Here is a 15086-nt window from a genome sequence, read left to right on the forward strand (position 1 = left end):
GTGTCTGTCTGTCCGTGTTTTGTTCGCAGTACGTGAGTGCTGGGGGTCACCGCCGTCTTTTCCCTTCCGCAGGTGTTCAACGAGATTTACCCGGTGTGGACTTACTCCTACCTGGCGCTGCTGTTCCCCGTGTTCCTGGCCACGGACTACCTGCGGTACAAGCCTGTGGTCCTGCTGCAGGGCCTGAGCCTCATCGTCACCTGGTTCATGCTGCTGTACGCCCAGGGGCTGTGGGCCATCCAGTTCCTTGAGTTCTTCTACGGGATGGGGACTGCCACCGACATCGCCTATTATTCCTACATCTACAGTGTCGTCGATATCAATCTGTACCAAAAGGTTACCAGCTACTGCCGAAGTGCCACCCTGGTGGGCTACACAGTGGGCTCGGTGTCTGGGCAGATCCTTGTGTCAGTAGCGGGATGGTCCCTTTTCAGCTTGAATGTTATCTCCTTAACCAGCATATCCATTGCCTTTGGCACGGCGTGGTTCCTGCCCATGCCACAAAAAAGCCTTTTCTTTCACCACCTTTCAAGTCAGCGGCTTAGCTGTGAAATGAAGGTCATGGACTGTAAAAATGGAGCAGTTGTCCAAGATCATCCCGATGTGCAGAGGGCACCTGGCTGGGAGGATGAGGCAAAAGTTCCCTTAAATGGGGAGGGTTATTCAGCAGAGAAACAGGTGAGTTGTGCCCTGAGTTTACATGAGAAGGAGATGCTGTACTGACATGGTTGTGAGATGTGCCTGTATGTACATAGCATAGAGATGTAATATCTAACAGCAAAAGAGAATCCCTTTACTTATCTCACTTCCTTATTTATGCCACGAGGAGAATTATTACTGGCATCCTTTTGCTGTTTGAGCATGGTAGGCTGTTCCTTAGTTTTTCTGAAATTGCTCTCCCTGTCTTACAAGGCTGCAGTTTGAATGCTCTGGGCATCAGATTGCCATCCATTGGTACAAAAGCAAGGGACATCTCTGGAATACTAAAAATTGAGCATATTTCCAAACTCTGTGTGTGCTTCTGGATGCACCCAGTGACTTGCAGAAAAGAGGCAATTCTTCTTGCACTCACATTCTGACATTGTTACTCCAACTGTTGTGCAAGTTGTGCTGTATAATATTTGGGGTTTATCGTATGACCCTGGAAGGAAACTGGTCTAGGAAAGAAACTGTAGTAGTTCTTGAGAGCACTTGGAAGCAGACATTGATTAGCTATAGAAGGGTAGAATATGGATAAATTGCAGGAAGCACATTTGCATAGTATCAGCTTAATGCAAGCCCCTGAGAACACCAAGGTAGTGCCCTGACTTGTGGCTTTTGTGGGCTGCATAACCTCTGGCAAAGCCATTTGTATGGAAACAAGTGTGGGGACCCTTGCTTGGTGGAGGGACCTGCTGGGTCCCACCTGGGTGAGCAGCCTCCAGTTTTGAGGCCCAGTGTGAGTGTGTAGTTGCCTGCTTGGCAGGTCCCTGCTGGTCACGCTGCTCCAGGGAATGCAGGCAGGGGGATTCTTGGCTCTGGGGAGAGGCCAGCCTTGCTTCTTGGACAGAAGGAGGCCATGCTGGTTCTGAGAACGAGCCAGAAGGTAAGCGCGACTGCTGGATTAGTCAGCAGTGGGTATTTCTTAGCAAGTAAGCCCCAGTTAGCCGGTTTGGGGGAGGCAGCATCCAGGGCTGCTTTCTGCTTCTCCAGCTACAGCTAGGAATTAAAGGTATTAACATTCCAGGGACTTAATCCTGCCCCATCCAGCACGATCTTGTGTGAGCAAGGATATTTTTACCCGAGTTATGCTTGCATGCTGAAGGGTATTTGTTAAGACAAATTCTGTGCCAATAATGACTAATGTATAACTTATCCATCCCTTTTGTTTACTTTACTCCCCTTCTGTGAGGGTACATGTAGTGCCAAAGTAGTGGAGAAAAGTTTAGAAAAGGAGCAAGTACACCTGCCTAACTCCCCAGAGGTCACTTACACCAGGTGCTGAAGGCTGAGGAGCACTGGAGTGTGATGATTGTCCTTCTTACTGAGGTAACAGCAACCATATTTCATGAGCATGGATGCCTGTAGGAATAATTGTACTGAAGAGACACAGCCAGGCCATAGTAGGGCAGGTGGGCCTTTCTGGCTTATCAGACATGTGCTTAGGGCTGAACAGCCAGATCAGTTTTTGCAGTGTGTGTGACGGTTCCCTTCACTTGTTTTTCTGCACCTAAACTTGAGCTTCGTGTGAAATCTTCTGTGTGGGAGTTATGTGCTAAAGTCACATTGCCATAAGCTCACCTCTTCCCGAGTTGTTCTGTTGTGTTTTGGAGGAATGGTATCCACAGAGCAAGAGTTAGGCCATTGGCATAGCACTGGTGGGACTGTGTGGTGTTCAATGAAGATGCTTAGAAATCAGTGGCACTTGAAGGGGTGGAAGAGAGAGAGTTCAGGACAGGTTTCAGGCTGTGGTTTTTTGGGGTTTTAGTAGAAACATTTTAAAATGAGTTTTATTGCTCATGGAAACAATCTTTCCCAGGCACACACTGCACAATTCCCCCAGGGAAAGGGCGTAATGCCAAGAGCCCAAAGTTGCTGCTGCTGTCTGGAAACCACTCTGAAACTGGACATGTGACAGCACAATGTGCAATAGCTCAGTCCTGTGACAATGCTGTGTGTTTCCCTGCAGGGAATCCAAATTCACAGGGGCCTGAGGTGCTGGGTGGGCCTTGGGGCTTTGCCCAGTCTTGCATGAAGTAACTGCTCCTGCTACTCAGACTAGCAGGGTTTTGCCCTACAGGGTCTACACAGATTCTGTACATGTGTGCATGCAGCAAATGCAACCAGGAACTTTGGTCTACAAAGTAAAGACATGCTCTTTTCCTCTGCTGCTCTTGACATAAAGTGGTAAAGAACAGGACTGTAACAGTCTGTAGGTAAAAAGCAATTTTGATTGTTGTCATCCGCTGTTGCTAGAATAGATCTGTTTTCAATTATTTTTTAAGGGTTTGCCCCCTTTCATGCTTTTTCTAGAAAGATTTGGAGTGGAAAGCTTCATTTCTTATCTCATGTCATTTGTCAGGGCACTTGTATGTGCAGGAGCTGCCAGTGTCTGGTGGAAGTAGCTTCTGTTTTGCTTTAGATCCCCAAGTGACATCTCTCACCTTCTTGAAGCCTTGGTGAGCTTGAACAGGGGTAGAGCATGTGGTAATGAGATTGCTTCTCTGAGTATTTATAAACCCCAAATGCCTGTACTGAAAAAATCAACTTATATGGAGAGAGATATAGTCATTTGATGTCTTTCATGTTCTCTGTGCTACAAAATTTGGTTGAATTTGAATCAGGACTTAAAAGTGTCAGTGGGTTTTTTTTGCCTTTGTGATGTAAATGGCTGGCTTCTGATCCTGTCTTGTCAAAGTGGATATTGTATCCTGTTCTCTGGTGTTTCTTCTCTGGTGCCCTTCAGTTGCTCACATAACATGTGTCTGTCCCTGCTCTCTTCTGGGGAGAGCCAGAGACGGAGAGGTGATTGGGGCTGAACCCTTCCTCTGCATGTAAGGATACAGCCCTGGTTGGCAGAGATGGGAAAGCTTTTTATTCATTACTCTGTAGAGGTTTGTGTCCAGGAGTGGTATTGTCACTCACCAGTGATCAGACCAACTGAAAGGGGCAATTTTGTGGAGCAGTGTGGAGTACTCATAAACAAAGGCTTAACATTTCTCTCCCCTTCCTTCTCCTATTTATGCAGAAACAGAAAGTAGATATCGTAAAGGTGCTCAAGGATCTCTGGCGGGACTTGCTGCAGTGCTACTCCTCCAGGACCATGCTCTGCTGGTCTGTGTGGTGGGCACTGTCCACCTGTGGCTACTTTCAGGTCATCAACTACGCTCAGGGCCTGTGGGAGATGGTGCTTCCTTCTCACAGCGCGGACATCTACAATGGTGCTGTGGAGGCAGCTTCGACGCTCCTAGGTAAGCTTCTGGCATAGCTCCTGTTCTGCTGTGAGAAATGTCTTGTTTCCCTCAAGGTCATTAGAGCATGATTTGGAAGTGCCTCGCATTCCCCCAAGCATGCAGGAGAGGTAAACCCTGGCATCTGAGGTGAATCTTCTCTGACATGCACAGGTAGGTGCTCAGTGTGAGTTAGTCGCTGAAGCAGCCCTGATTCTCGTAATTCTGTACGTAGGTGTTTAGAGGAGCCTCCCAAGCCAATCTTCATTCTGAAATACTTGGCAGAAGGCTCCAGGCATGTGGCTGACTGTGTGTTCTTGGCTGTCACTATGACGGTGGGGTTATGCTTGTTTTAAGCACTCAGTCAGACATGGGGTCCTGTGTGTTTGGTTTTCCACCGGGAGGGTACCAAGGTTTCCTGCACACGCACAGCATGCAGTGAGCCATGGTTAGTCATTTCAGCACTGTTAGGAGCAGAAGCTATTAAGATGAAAGAAGCTGGTTGACTTGAAAGGGACAGGTAGGTCAGTCAACACAAGCATTTGTTTATGAAGTTGTTCAGTACTGTTTCATTACCAGAACTAGGGCAATACCTTTTTAAAGTAGCTAACATACCCTTACAGAGGTTTTCTAGATGTTGCTGCAGCGTGTCTCTTTTCTTTGATGGAGTCATTGTTCCATCATCTGCTGTGGACATCACCTCCTTGGGGGCAAAAGAAACCAAAGTACACAAATAAATTATTAGTGCTTTCTTGGGCATGCTCAGCCCCTTCTTGAAGTTCAGTAGGAAGCTGTGGCTGGTTTATAGTTCTAAAAGCTAGTGTACAACCCGTTGTTAGCTGGGTTTGAAGCTGTTGGCAACTTGATGACTTTGTCTGTTCAGTCCCTGGTGTGCTAAACCTGCACTTGAATAGCTTGGTCTCATACACTGTTTCTCCACTCTAGCATGAACCTGTGGCTCTTACTTCTTGTTTGAATTAGCTTCCTCTACCATCCTGCCTTTGTCCCGGGAAGGAGAAGAATTGGTATCAAGGGAAAGAAGACCCATAATGTGGCCTAATATCAGCAAGATTAAATATATATATATGGAGGGGTATTCTTCAAACCTTATCATGACCATTTTTGATAACAAGGTCCTTTTTTTAAAAGCCTGTGAACAATGGACCTAAACTCTTGTAAAACTGAAGTTTTTTAGTTTCCCATTTTGATTTTTTTCCTCAAGTATCATTTTTCTAAATAGTCTAATCATTTTGGGTCATGTTTCATAAAAGCAAATTAGCCTGAACTGCTCAAAAGACACAACCAAAAGTCCTTCAAGTTGATAGAGATTAATTGCTTGAAAGAAGAAAAGTTTAATGAATTAATACTCACAACTAAAAGCTTGAAATGTGTAACAGGACTGGAAATCCTAACACCTGTTGAGAATGAGCATGCAGTGACCTGCCTTCCTAGGCACTGGTGCAAATGCTCTGACTCCTGATTTCCAGTTTGAATTTATTAATGAGCAGTTTATTTGTCTCTAATGTCATGCCAAGTTTGTATTTTAACACAAAATCTTTGTTCTGGGCCAAAGAAGCCAGGTTTTTCTAGTTGTTCTTTGGTAAATTTAAGCTCTTTGTTCTCTTCCTAATTAGCCCCTCTTTGCACCAAACCTGGTTTGAGTTGCATTCTTTTTGAAGGTCGATAACCAGAATTGCACTCGGCTTTATTCAGTGAGGCCTCAGACTTAGAGAAGCACATGCTGTTTACTCTTCTCTTTGTACTAGAAATACCTCTCCTGCTGCATCCCAGATCTGATTTGCCATTTGCATTGTTCTTAGTCATTCTGTGCTCAGTTAGGAGCAATGTTTGGCAACCTTTGCATAAGGTGCTGTTGCCATCCCTGCCCTGCAGAAGGGTTTAAGTTGGCATGGTGACTCATGTAGCTGTCGGCTCCCTGTCCTGGGAAAGAGAAGTAGTATTCCTTCTAGGGAGATCAGCTGAATGTTACGTTGCATCCCTGCACCTTCTTTGGAGTGTGGCAATCCTTTATCAGTTTGGGTTGTGAAACCACTGGATCAGCTGAATGTGTTTCATTGAAGGCCAGAGACTGAATATCTTAATTAGGTGTCAGGTTGATACAGCCTGGGCACATAGGGAGAGCACAACTTCATGAATTGCCATGAGATCTTCATGTCTGTTCCCAAATTTCAGAATTGCTGAGACAGTAGGAAGAATGCTCTAGGATTTAGCTTCTTTTTGCATATCAGAGTTTTGCTACTGGGGAAGCCAGACTTTCAAAGAACAAGATGTTAGTCAGGTCATGTCACAGCAGGCACTGAGAAGACTTTAGTGGGGGAAAATAAATCCTTTGCCTTGGCATAGCTCCCTTCTTCACCAGTCTGCGAGATTGATGTGAGGTCTGACAGGATCGCAGGCTTGTGCAAACTGATGGTACATAAGGAGTCTTGGTGTGCTTTAAGGTTTTCTAAGACAGCAGGCCAGCTAAGGGCTACAAAGGGCTTAGATGGTGCACTGTAGCACTTCTGTGCAGTGGTCTACTGCTGAACACAATCCTGTTTTTCAGAGATGTCCTGTAAACCTCCCTTTATCAGTATGCTGTTTGTCTGGTTTGCTGTGTACAGCCATTATGCTGTTGGTTGCTATTTGGCTTGTTTGCAGAACAAGGCCTACTTGAAACGGGAATTTTCTATCGATGTAATGTGTATTTAGGCTTCTCAGTAGTTGCAAGTGTGATAGTGCATGAAACACACCTTGTCTGCTTGTTGAATTGCATGAAATATCACATGCTTTCCCATCCTATGATTTGTCTTTTCTCCCCATCCACCCTTCATAAAATCCAGCCAGAGTTACAAACCTGTTCGGGTTGTAAAGGATTGTTCTTGCACAATCAATAGTGCATGATTATACGCTGTGATTAGGCTGTATCCCAGGAGATGTGGATTTGGACTCCTCTTCTTACTTACTGTTACAGCCCAATGTGGAGATGGCAGTAAATGTAGGTGTTTCTGCCTCCTGGGAGAGAGCTCTAACAACTGTGCTTTAAAGTGAGTAGTGTCTTCCTCCCTCCTAGCCTCTGCTAAAGCACCACTAAATAATTAGGTGAGTGCTTTTGAGAACCAGGGTTTGCATTTCTCAATAGAGACTGCCCAATTATTGACCACACTGCCACAGTCAAGTGTAGAGGACTGGCTGGCAGTGCTCTGAGGCCTGGGGCTGTCGTGCTTCCAGAGCCAGATACAAGATTTTGGAGGCAGTCAGCATTGACCTATGTATTTTTTTCCTGTTTCTGTAAAAGTAAATGGGACTTTGCAGCAGGATTCCAGGTGAGGGAGGGGTCAGGAAGGAGAGCTGCTAAGGTGTTCTCATTTGTGTCCTCCATTTCATTCATGTTTGGCTGTTAGGGGCTGTAGAGCTCCCAATACACCATCTCCAAATTGCTCCAACTGTAATTACTAAGAGTTATGCTTTCCTTCCCCTCACAGGAGCTGTTGCAGTTGTTGTTGTGGGTCACATAAAAACATCCTGGGCAATGTGGGGTGAGGTGGCACTTGCCCTGTTCTCCTTTCTTATTGCTGCTGCTGTGTATGTCATGGACACTGTTCGTAACATCTGGGTGTGCTATGCATCCTATGTCGTCTTCAGAATTATCTACATGATGCTAATCACAATAGCAACGTGAGTATTTGTAATGTAAACTGCTCTCAAGGTTACAGCTGGTGTGAAAGCAGCACATTTTCTGTGTAACAAGAGTCTGTTGCAAGGGTTTGTCTTGTGATTCAGATTGGAAGCTGTGGCATGGAGATATATTTGGCTGGCAGTGTGCCCAAGCTTAAAAGTCTTGTGACACTGAAGTGACTGCTTCTAAATATTAGGTAGTGCTGATTGCTAGGGGGATGTTTTTCGTAAGTGTGCCTGTAGTGAAGTGTTAACAGATGAGGAAAGGACAATGCTTTGCCTGGGTTGAAGCATCAACTTTCCCTAACCTGTAAGAAAACTACTTCAATGTTATTTGTCACTTTGGGGGGGAAAGGATAGCTGCTTTTGAACCACATAATCACTCCAAGACAGCTCAAGCACAGTAAGAGGGATGATGCTGAAACTGGCAACTGCGAAGGGAGTTCTGGTTAGAAGGTTGCAAGAGGTTATGGACCACACAGCAACAGACTGAAGCTTTGAGACTGCCAGCAGTTCTCTGGTGCCAGAGTGCATTTCATCTTCTCCACGTGGCAAGACCCTTTACACTGGACAGCAGGGCTGCTTCAGTAACACCAAAACCCACAGGGCTCCCTCAGTGGAGGGTGGGGTTGTTTGTTTTTAAAAAGAGGGGTTGCATGTGTCTTATGGGTCTCTTCTAGCTTCTAAGTTAATCCATCATGATCCTATTTAGGAAAGGACACTATCTGTGCAATGTAGTTTAGCTGTGGAAAATACTAAACCAGTCAGTGTAACTCCTCAGGGTGCATAGTCGTTCTGCCCAGAAATGTTCCTGCCATTCATGCATTCCCCTGCTTTTTCCCTTATGTTTCTGGTTGACCTTTCTTTCCAGGTTCCAGATTGCTACAAATCTCAGTGTGGAGAGGTATGCGCTGGTGTTTGGGGTCAATACTTTCATTGCGTTAGCACTTCAGACTCTGCTCACTTTGATTGTCGTGGATGCCAGTGGGCTTGGCTTGGGCATCTTCACCCAGGTATGATAGATGCTCTTACCTTTATTGATGGGAGATAGGGAAGGGAGGAAGATAAACTAAGCTGTAAAACTTCTCAGCTACCTGTTTATGGGTCAAGGATTTGACAGAGAAATAACCACTGATTCCTGATATTTTAGAAGAGGAAGGGAACTCATTTATTTTTTTAACATTCTTACAAATCTGCTAACTGCTTGGTTTAACCACTTCTTTTTATTTTCTTTTCCCCTTCTCTGCAGTTCATGATTTACGCCTCTTACTTTGCGGCCATCTCGCTGGTGTTCTTGGTCAGCGGCATCTGCAGTATTGTGAGAGCTTACAGGAGGCGAGAGCAGATGCAAAGCGGATCACCTGAAAGCCAGTAGTGCACCAAGAAAAGACTCTTGGTGGCTACATATGAAGATATAGGTCTATTTTTAATCTCTGCCTTTTCTTCCCAAGGCAGCCACCTTAACGGTATATGATCCATATTTATACTATATTAGTAGCACATTTTAGAAGGTAAATGTATTAGCTCTTACGTAAGTAAGAACAAATATCTTCTTTCTAAAATGCCTTTTGTTCTTCTGTTGCATATATGGGATGTGCAGCAAAGAACAGTAAATTTTCTCAAAGAATGAGAAAACCTTGGGAGGTTTTAGTCTAACACTGTCCATCTGCAGGCAGTTTTGTGATTGTCTGGTGAACTGCTGCTCTCTGTCATGAGGTGCTGCTGCAGGGCAGAAATGAGGGCACACTAGCAGACCTCTCTGTGGAGAGCCCCGGGCCTGGAACAGGAGGTGGCCTGAGGGCTGTGCTCTGCAGTGTGGCTCTCTCTGAGGCTGCCCTGTGATGCTGGATGCTCTGTTTTGAGGACTGGTACACGTTTCTGCACGTGCTTCCTTGAGGAGCTTGGACTGCTTCTCCTGTTCCTGTCTGTCATCCCTGCTGCCCGAGGTTTACCTTAGCTGATCATGGTGCTTCCCCAAAAACATAACTGTGTCCTGGGGCAATCTGTGACACTGGTGGGTGGGCTATCAGCAGGACTACCTGTGCCACGAAGGCCTGTGCCCAAGGGACTGTAAAGCTGGAGGGGAACTTGGAGTTGAAATAGGCAAAATGCTAATCCAAGGGACCCTTGGATAACTTTGCCTTTGTCCCTCAGGGCTGCAGGTTCCTGTGATTACAGGAGTCATTGCCTCACCACCTGGGGCTGGACTGTTTCAGGGAGATGGTGGGTGTTAGTGTAGCACTGAGAAGGAAGGTAACTCACAGGCTCTTAAGCTATTCTTTGTGCCCTTAGAGAATTTTGACTATGGTGTGATTAAATTGACACTTTCAATTATGGTAGTTAACAGAATGACTGCCTGAGGCATTGAAAAATGATGATTTATGGTCTGTCATTTTTCCACCATTATTTTTAAATGCCTTTATGCTTCTGGTGGGTCTCTGTCCACTAGTTCTACCTCTTCTTTCCACATGAGCAGAACAATGAATGTTTAGAGTGGGCAATTCTTTTGTTTTGTCCAGTTTAAGCAATTTGGGATTTGCCTCTCATCTGTTTCTTAAAATAATTTATTTTTTCCAAATTGCTTCAACACTGAGGAGGAGCTGCACAGAATTGGCCTGGGCTTGGCCACCTTGGATACTCGGGCAGCATGACCAGCACAGCAACAAATGCCTATGGAGTGTGCCTGTTGCTGTGCAGGTTGTGGTGAGTTTAAGCATACAGGAGAGCTGGCAAGGAGGAAGGTGCAATGCAGCCTTTCCCTCCATGCCTTCTCTCTGTGTGTTCCTTAGACCTCCTTTCTTCTTCCAGCTGAAGAAGCAGCTTTGGTTCATCACTTGCTTTTAGTGCCATGGAGACTTCACAGCAGTGGGGTTGGGAAGGTGTTTTCCCTCTAGCTGGGACATTCCTCATCACTTTCTGTGAGCCTCAATCTTTACCACACAAGGTGCATGATTAATGTGTTTGGCATGTGCTGCCTGGGATCCAGGGAGCCCTTCCAGGCTGGCTGCTCAGGGGAGCCTGCTCCTCAAAGCTTTTCTTTCTGCAGGCTGCCTGCTGAAACAGCCCCCTAAGGGGGGGCTCAGCTGCACTGGCATTTACACATGTAAACTTATCTGCCTTATCCTGAAATGGAAACTTGAAGCCACCCATGTATATGTTCCTTTCTCTACTGTTTTTTGTTTTTAAAAAAATAAAATCTGGAGCCATGAAGTGCTAGCTGATGAGCTGTCCTGGGACAGGGATAGTCTGTCGTTTGAGTTCCTTGGTCTGATGGCAGTTGAAGCAAGGTGGGGGGAGTGACTGTACAGCACTCCTGTCAAGTGACCAAAAGGAGCAGCTCAATTTTAATCATACTTTTCATACAGAAATCAAATCTTTGATGGGGAACAGCCCAGTTATTTTAAAAGCAAGTCACAAATTAACTAATGACTTACAGCATTATCAATGGGTTTTGTACCAAAGTAATGAAACTGTGGCAACTGTAATAGCGAGGCTCGCTACACTGTGTATGTTTTCAGGCCCACAATGTATGGATGCCATACCTGGATGTTGTTAAGGTTCTGAGCTGTGCTGTTGCTGTGGTGATGAGGTGACTATAGAGCCTGATTGGAGCTGCATGCAGAGTTAATAATGATGCCTATGAAATTCTGTAACCATGTGGACACTGTTGGTTTCTAATTAAACAGCTATTTTTGTTAAATAAAAATACTCTGAGATATCCTGTGTGGACAGTGGTTTTTTTTCTATTTTGATACCCTGCTAATCCACAGCACTGCTGCTGCAGGTTGTTCTCAGCATCTTTGTAAGAAAGAGAATAACAATATAGAACAAAACATGCAAAAAGAAGCAAGGCTTCAAGAAGCTGATAGTTGCTTGCTGGTTTGTATAGGTTTGCATAACTCTGTGCAAGTGTCTTGTATTGAGGATTCTTAACTGCTGAGCGCTTACCGTCACTGATGCAGGGTAGCCCTGGTCAGGATGCTCCAGTAACTGGGGGTGACAGTAATCAAAGCAGGTGTAGGTTTGCCATGCAGGAGGACCTTTCTACTTACATTCACCTAATTACAAAATTGAAGCCTTAAAGGAGAAATGCTGTAAGGTCCCCATCCTGGCACACCCACACTTGACGGCCTTGGAAGGCTTTCCTTGTGCTGTGTTTCTAGAAGATATGGCCTGTACCTCATAGTACAGGCTGGGCTGGAGGGCATAGTGGTCTGTGTGGGTAGTAGCCCAACAAACCCTCTGCACATCACCAAAAACAAGAGAAAAGGAGTGTTCTGGGGAGGAAAGGGGGAGGGGAGGTTTTCTTATAAATGTTTCCTTCAGAGCTTTATTGCTGAGTTTTCTTGCTGAAGGTTAGGACTGTTGGCATGTCAGGTCTGTTCTGAATTTCATTCATCTGCCTTCCCTGGGTGAATACACGAGTCAGCTGTGGAGGAATGAGTTTCTTGAGTGTGGGGGATTAAAATCTCTGCTTGCATATGTCAGGAAGATAACTAATAGGTCATACAGCATTATCCTTAAGATGGATTCAAGTGTTTCTCATCTGGTGCTGGTGAAAGGCTGCTCTTGCCTGCAAGTGAAGCAAGTCCACGTGAACTGTGGCAATCCTTGCTCCTCCCATTGCATCCTGCCACATCGTGTACAGCCGAGAGAGCTGCAAGGGGCACGCAGCTGCTGTGAAGGAGTGGAATTTCTGTGCTGGAGATAGAGCATGCAGTGCGGTTTGGCGGAGATGAGATAAACAGTGCACGCGGCTGTCTGCCTGGGATGCTGTGACTGTTTCTTTGTTCCAGTTGATGCTGGGGGCTGCTGGAGGTGAGTGTTACCACTGAATCTCTGTCCTGCACTGGGCTTGCTGTGATTCTGGTAGGATGAGGTGTAGTTGCTGGGATCACTGCTCCAGCAAGAGACTGGGTGCTGGGCTTGTTCTGTCCAAAAAGCGAGAAAGAGTAAGAGCTGCCAGAGGCTGCTGTTTCAGGAGCAGCACCCACTGCTGTCCATCCCCCTGGGCAAAGCAGGGTTACACTCAAACCCTGCTGTGGCAGTGTGCATGTGTAACACAGCCGGCTGCTCTGGAGGTGCTCTCAGGGAAAGGGAAGGGCTCTGTCGGGAAGCGGCTGCGTTTTCTTCTCTATGGGTGTGATCGTAGCCAAGTACTGGGAAGGAAAGAGGGACTTCGGCTATGGAAGGGGCAGGAGACTGGATGCTCTGAACCCTGTTGCCTGTGGCTTTTGACAGTGTCAACTGTTTCCTACACTACATAGAAAAGGTGTTAAGGTGCTTGTTTAATGTTGTTCTGGAGGTGTCACCCGGCCTTTCTCTGTCAAACACACTCACTCTACATGAATCTGCTCCCTGAACGCAGTGTCTGATGCATTTGTGACATGGAAAAGAGCAGCCAACATGTCGGGGTCTGTGCATGGAGCCCTGCACTGCTTTACTGTTGTTTTATTCCCTTTTTCATAACCGTGCTCTGCAGCTTCCTCACAGATGGGAACATCTGTAAACCTACATTTAATGATATGTGGATTAATGAATGCATGCATGAATTTTGATTGACTTTAAATCATTAAGTTATTATTATCAAACCATCACAGCTTGACATTCCAACAATGGGGTCTAATCCTTGTCTTAATCACGCTGATTTGTAATTAGTCACATAAAGCATCTCTTGTGAATGAAAGGGATAGCACGGGCTTTTAAGATGAAGGATAGTCTTAAACAAAAGCAGAGCAGAAAGCCTTGGTATTGTGCCCAGTTCTCTGTATTTTAGTCTGCCATGAACTTGTCAAAACACCTATCTACGAAATGTGGAATATCAGAAATTCAGCATATTGTCTTCAAGGGTGGGATAACTGCATGCCCTGGGTGAGGCCACTGGTTGAAGTTTTTCCAGGTACAGCAGGAACCATCGCCAAGCAGGTACCCGAGTGTTATCTCTGGTAAGTATAAGGGAGCCCTTCCAGCCCACTGGAACCAATGTCAAAACCTGGTTTTCTTTTTCACTGCATGGTGTAGGATGAGCAGAAACCCTGAGGTCATGGAGTTCAGCCTCCTCCTGTGGCATGTGGCCTATGATGACAGATGTCTTCAGAGAACTCCTGAATCCCACCTTGAAGGGGTTTAGCTTTTCTATCCCACGTGACTTTGAGTGAAAGGGTGACCCTACTTGAGTTACTCTGAGAGTCACCAAAGCTCTGGCTTCATGGCTGTTTTCTGCCTGGATTTTCTTTCATTAGCATTAACCCTTTAATACAGGGGAGGTGCTGCCTTCTGAGGTGTGTGGCCTTGTAGACTGGACTGTCCTTTGCATTGCCAGGCCAGTGTATTCAGAACTTGGGGCGATGACTGTGTGAGGGACAGGGTGATGGGCACCATGTCAGTGCTGCCAGTGAGGAGAACTCCCTCCCTCTCTCCCCCTTTCCACCCAGGGGGGCCCATGCTACAGCAGCCCAGGCTGGTAGGAGGGCTGAGGAGGGTCCTCCCCCAAAATGCAGTGCTGGGGAAGCATCTTGTAATGCTGAGTGAACTTTGGTCACCCTGCATGGCTGCTGACAGCTGCCTACCCTTGCAGGGAGCTCTGTGTGTGCTCCATGGGGAGTCTGGTGGTCACACAGCTCTTTGGGAACCTGCTGGCCTCAGGGGCACAGCATCCACTACCTGTGGGGTGTTTCATCCTCCCTAGAGGAGGCTGTGACCTGCCACCTCCCTCCAGCTCTAGTGCAGAGTCTGATCCTTCTTCCTCTGCCAGCCCCCTTGGCCCCGCAGGTAAATCAGGGTGGGGAATTTTGGCCTTTTTTTTTTTTTTCCCTTCCAGATGGGAATTAATTCAGGGTGTTCTCCTGCTTTCTTTCTTCTTCTTTTTTTTTTTTTTTTTTCCATTTCCAAGTTCAAGGAGCAGTGTGTGGTTAACACAGAGAGGTGTGTCTCTGGAGATTCAGTGCTGTCTTCATTAGTGGTGAGACACTGGAACAGGTTGCCCAGAGAAGTTGTGGATGTCCCATCCCTGGAGGTGTTCAAGACCAGGTTGGATGGGGCTCTGAACAACCTGGTGTAGTGGAAGGAGTCCTTGCCCATGGCAAAGGGATTAGAACTTCACGATCCCTTTCCAACCCAAACAATTCTGTGATTAACAAAAGCCCAAATCCTGACACTGCAGGCTCTTGGGCTGATCCGATTGCTCATTGCCAGCCGAAGCATGATGAATAATACAGCACGCAAACTGAGGCTGTTCCCTGAGGAGTGCATAATTTAACAGCATCGAAGAAGAGCTTTCGGCTGGACAGCGAGAGCCTCCCGCCGCACTCCTGACCCCCCCCTGTGGGGGCGCGTGTCCTGCCGCTCCCCTCAGCGTTCTGCTTCCCGACAATTCCCAGGCCTTAAGTGGAATTGTGCCACCCGGAAAAGGCGGCGGGGAATGGGGGGCCCTGGCGCGGAGGCCCGTCTCCATGGCAACGGGGCGGTGCGGCCTGGCCT

At 46.5% G+C, this 15086-nt stretch overlaps 2 protein-coding genes across 2 annotated transcripts in view; both read left to right on the forward strand.

Annotated features, from left to right (window-relative positions):
• Positions 1-11325, forward strand: part of SLC19A2 (solute carrier family 19 member 2) — a 13155-nt gene extending 1830 nt beyond the window's left edge. Inside the window, exons 2-6 of the mRNA XM_008631902.2 lie at positions 38-678; positions 3728-3950; positions 7415-7607; positions 8479-8620; positions 8857-11325. Coding sequence (XP_008630124.1) covers positions 38-678; positions 3728-3950; positions 7415-7607; positions 8479-8620; positions 8857-8982 — 1325 coding nt within the window. The 3' untranslated portion in view covers positions 8983-11325. The remainder of the gene's footprint in view (positions 1-37; positions 679-3727; positions 3951-7414; positions 7608-8478; positions 8621-8856) is intronic.
• Positions 11326-12226: 901 nt separating this feature from the next.
• Positions 12227-15086, forward strand: part of CCDC181 (coiled-coil domain containing 181) — a 12221-nt gene continuing 9361 nt past the window's right edge. The window contains exon 1 of the mRNA XM_008631775.2: positions 12227-12425. The gene's annotated coding sequence lies outside the window, so the exon portion shown is untranslated. The remainder of the gene's footprint in view (positions 12426-15086) is intronic.

Source organism: Corvus brachyrhynchos, unplaced genomic scaffold, assembly GCF_000691975.1.
Source record: "Corvus brachyrhynchos isolate BGI_N302 unplaced genomic scaffold, ASM69197v1 scaffold3, whole genome shotgun sequence".
Lineage (NCBI taxonomy): Eukaryota > Metazoa > Chordata > Aves > Passeriformes > Corvidae > Corvus > Corvus brachyrhynchos.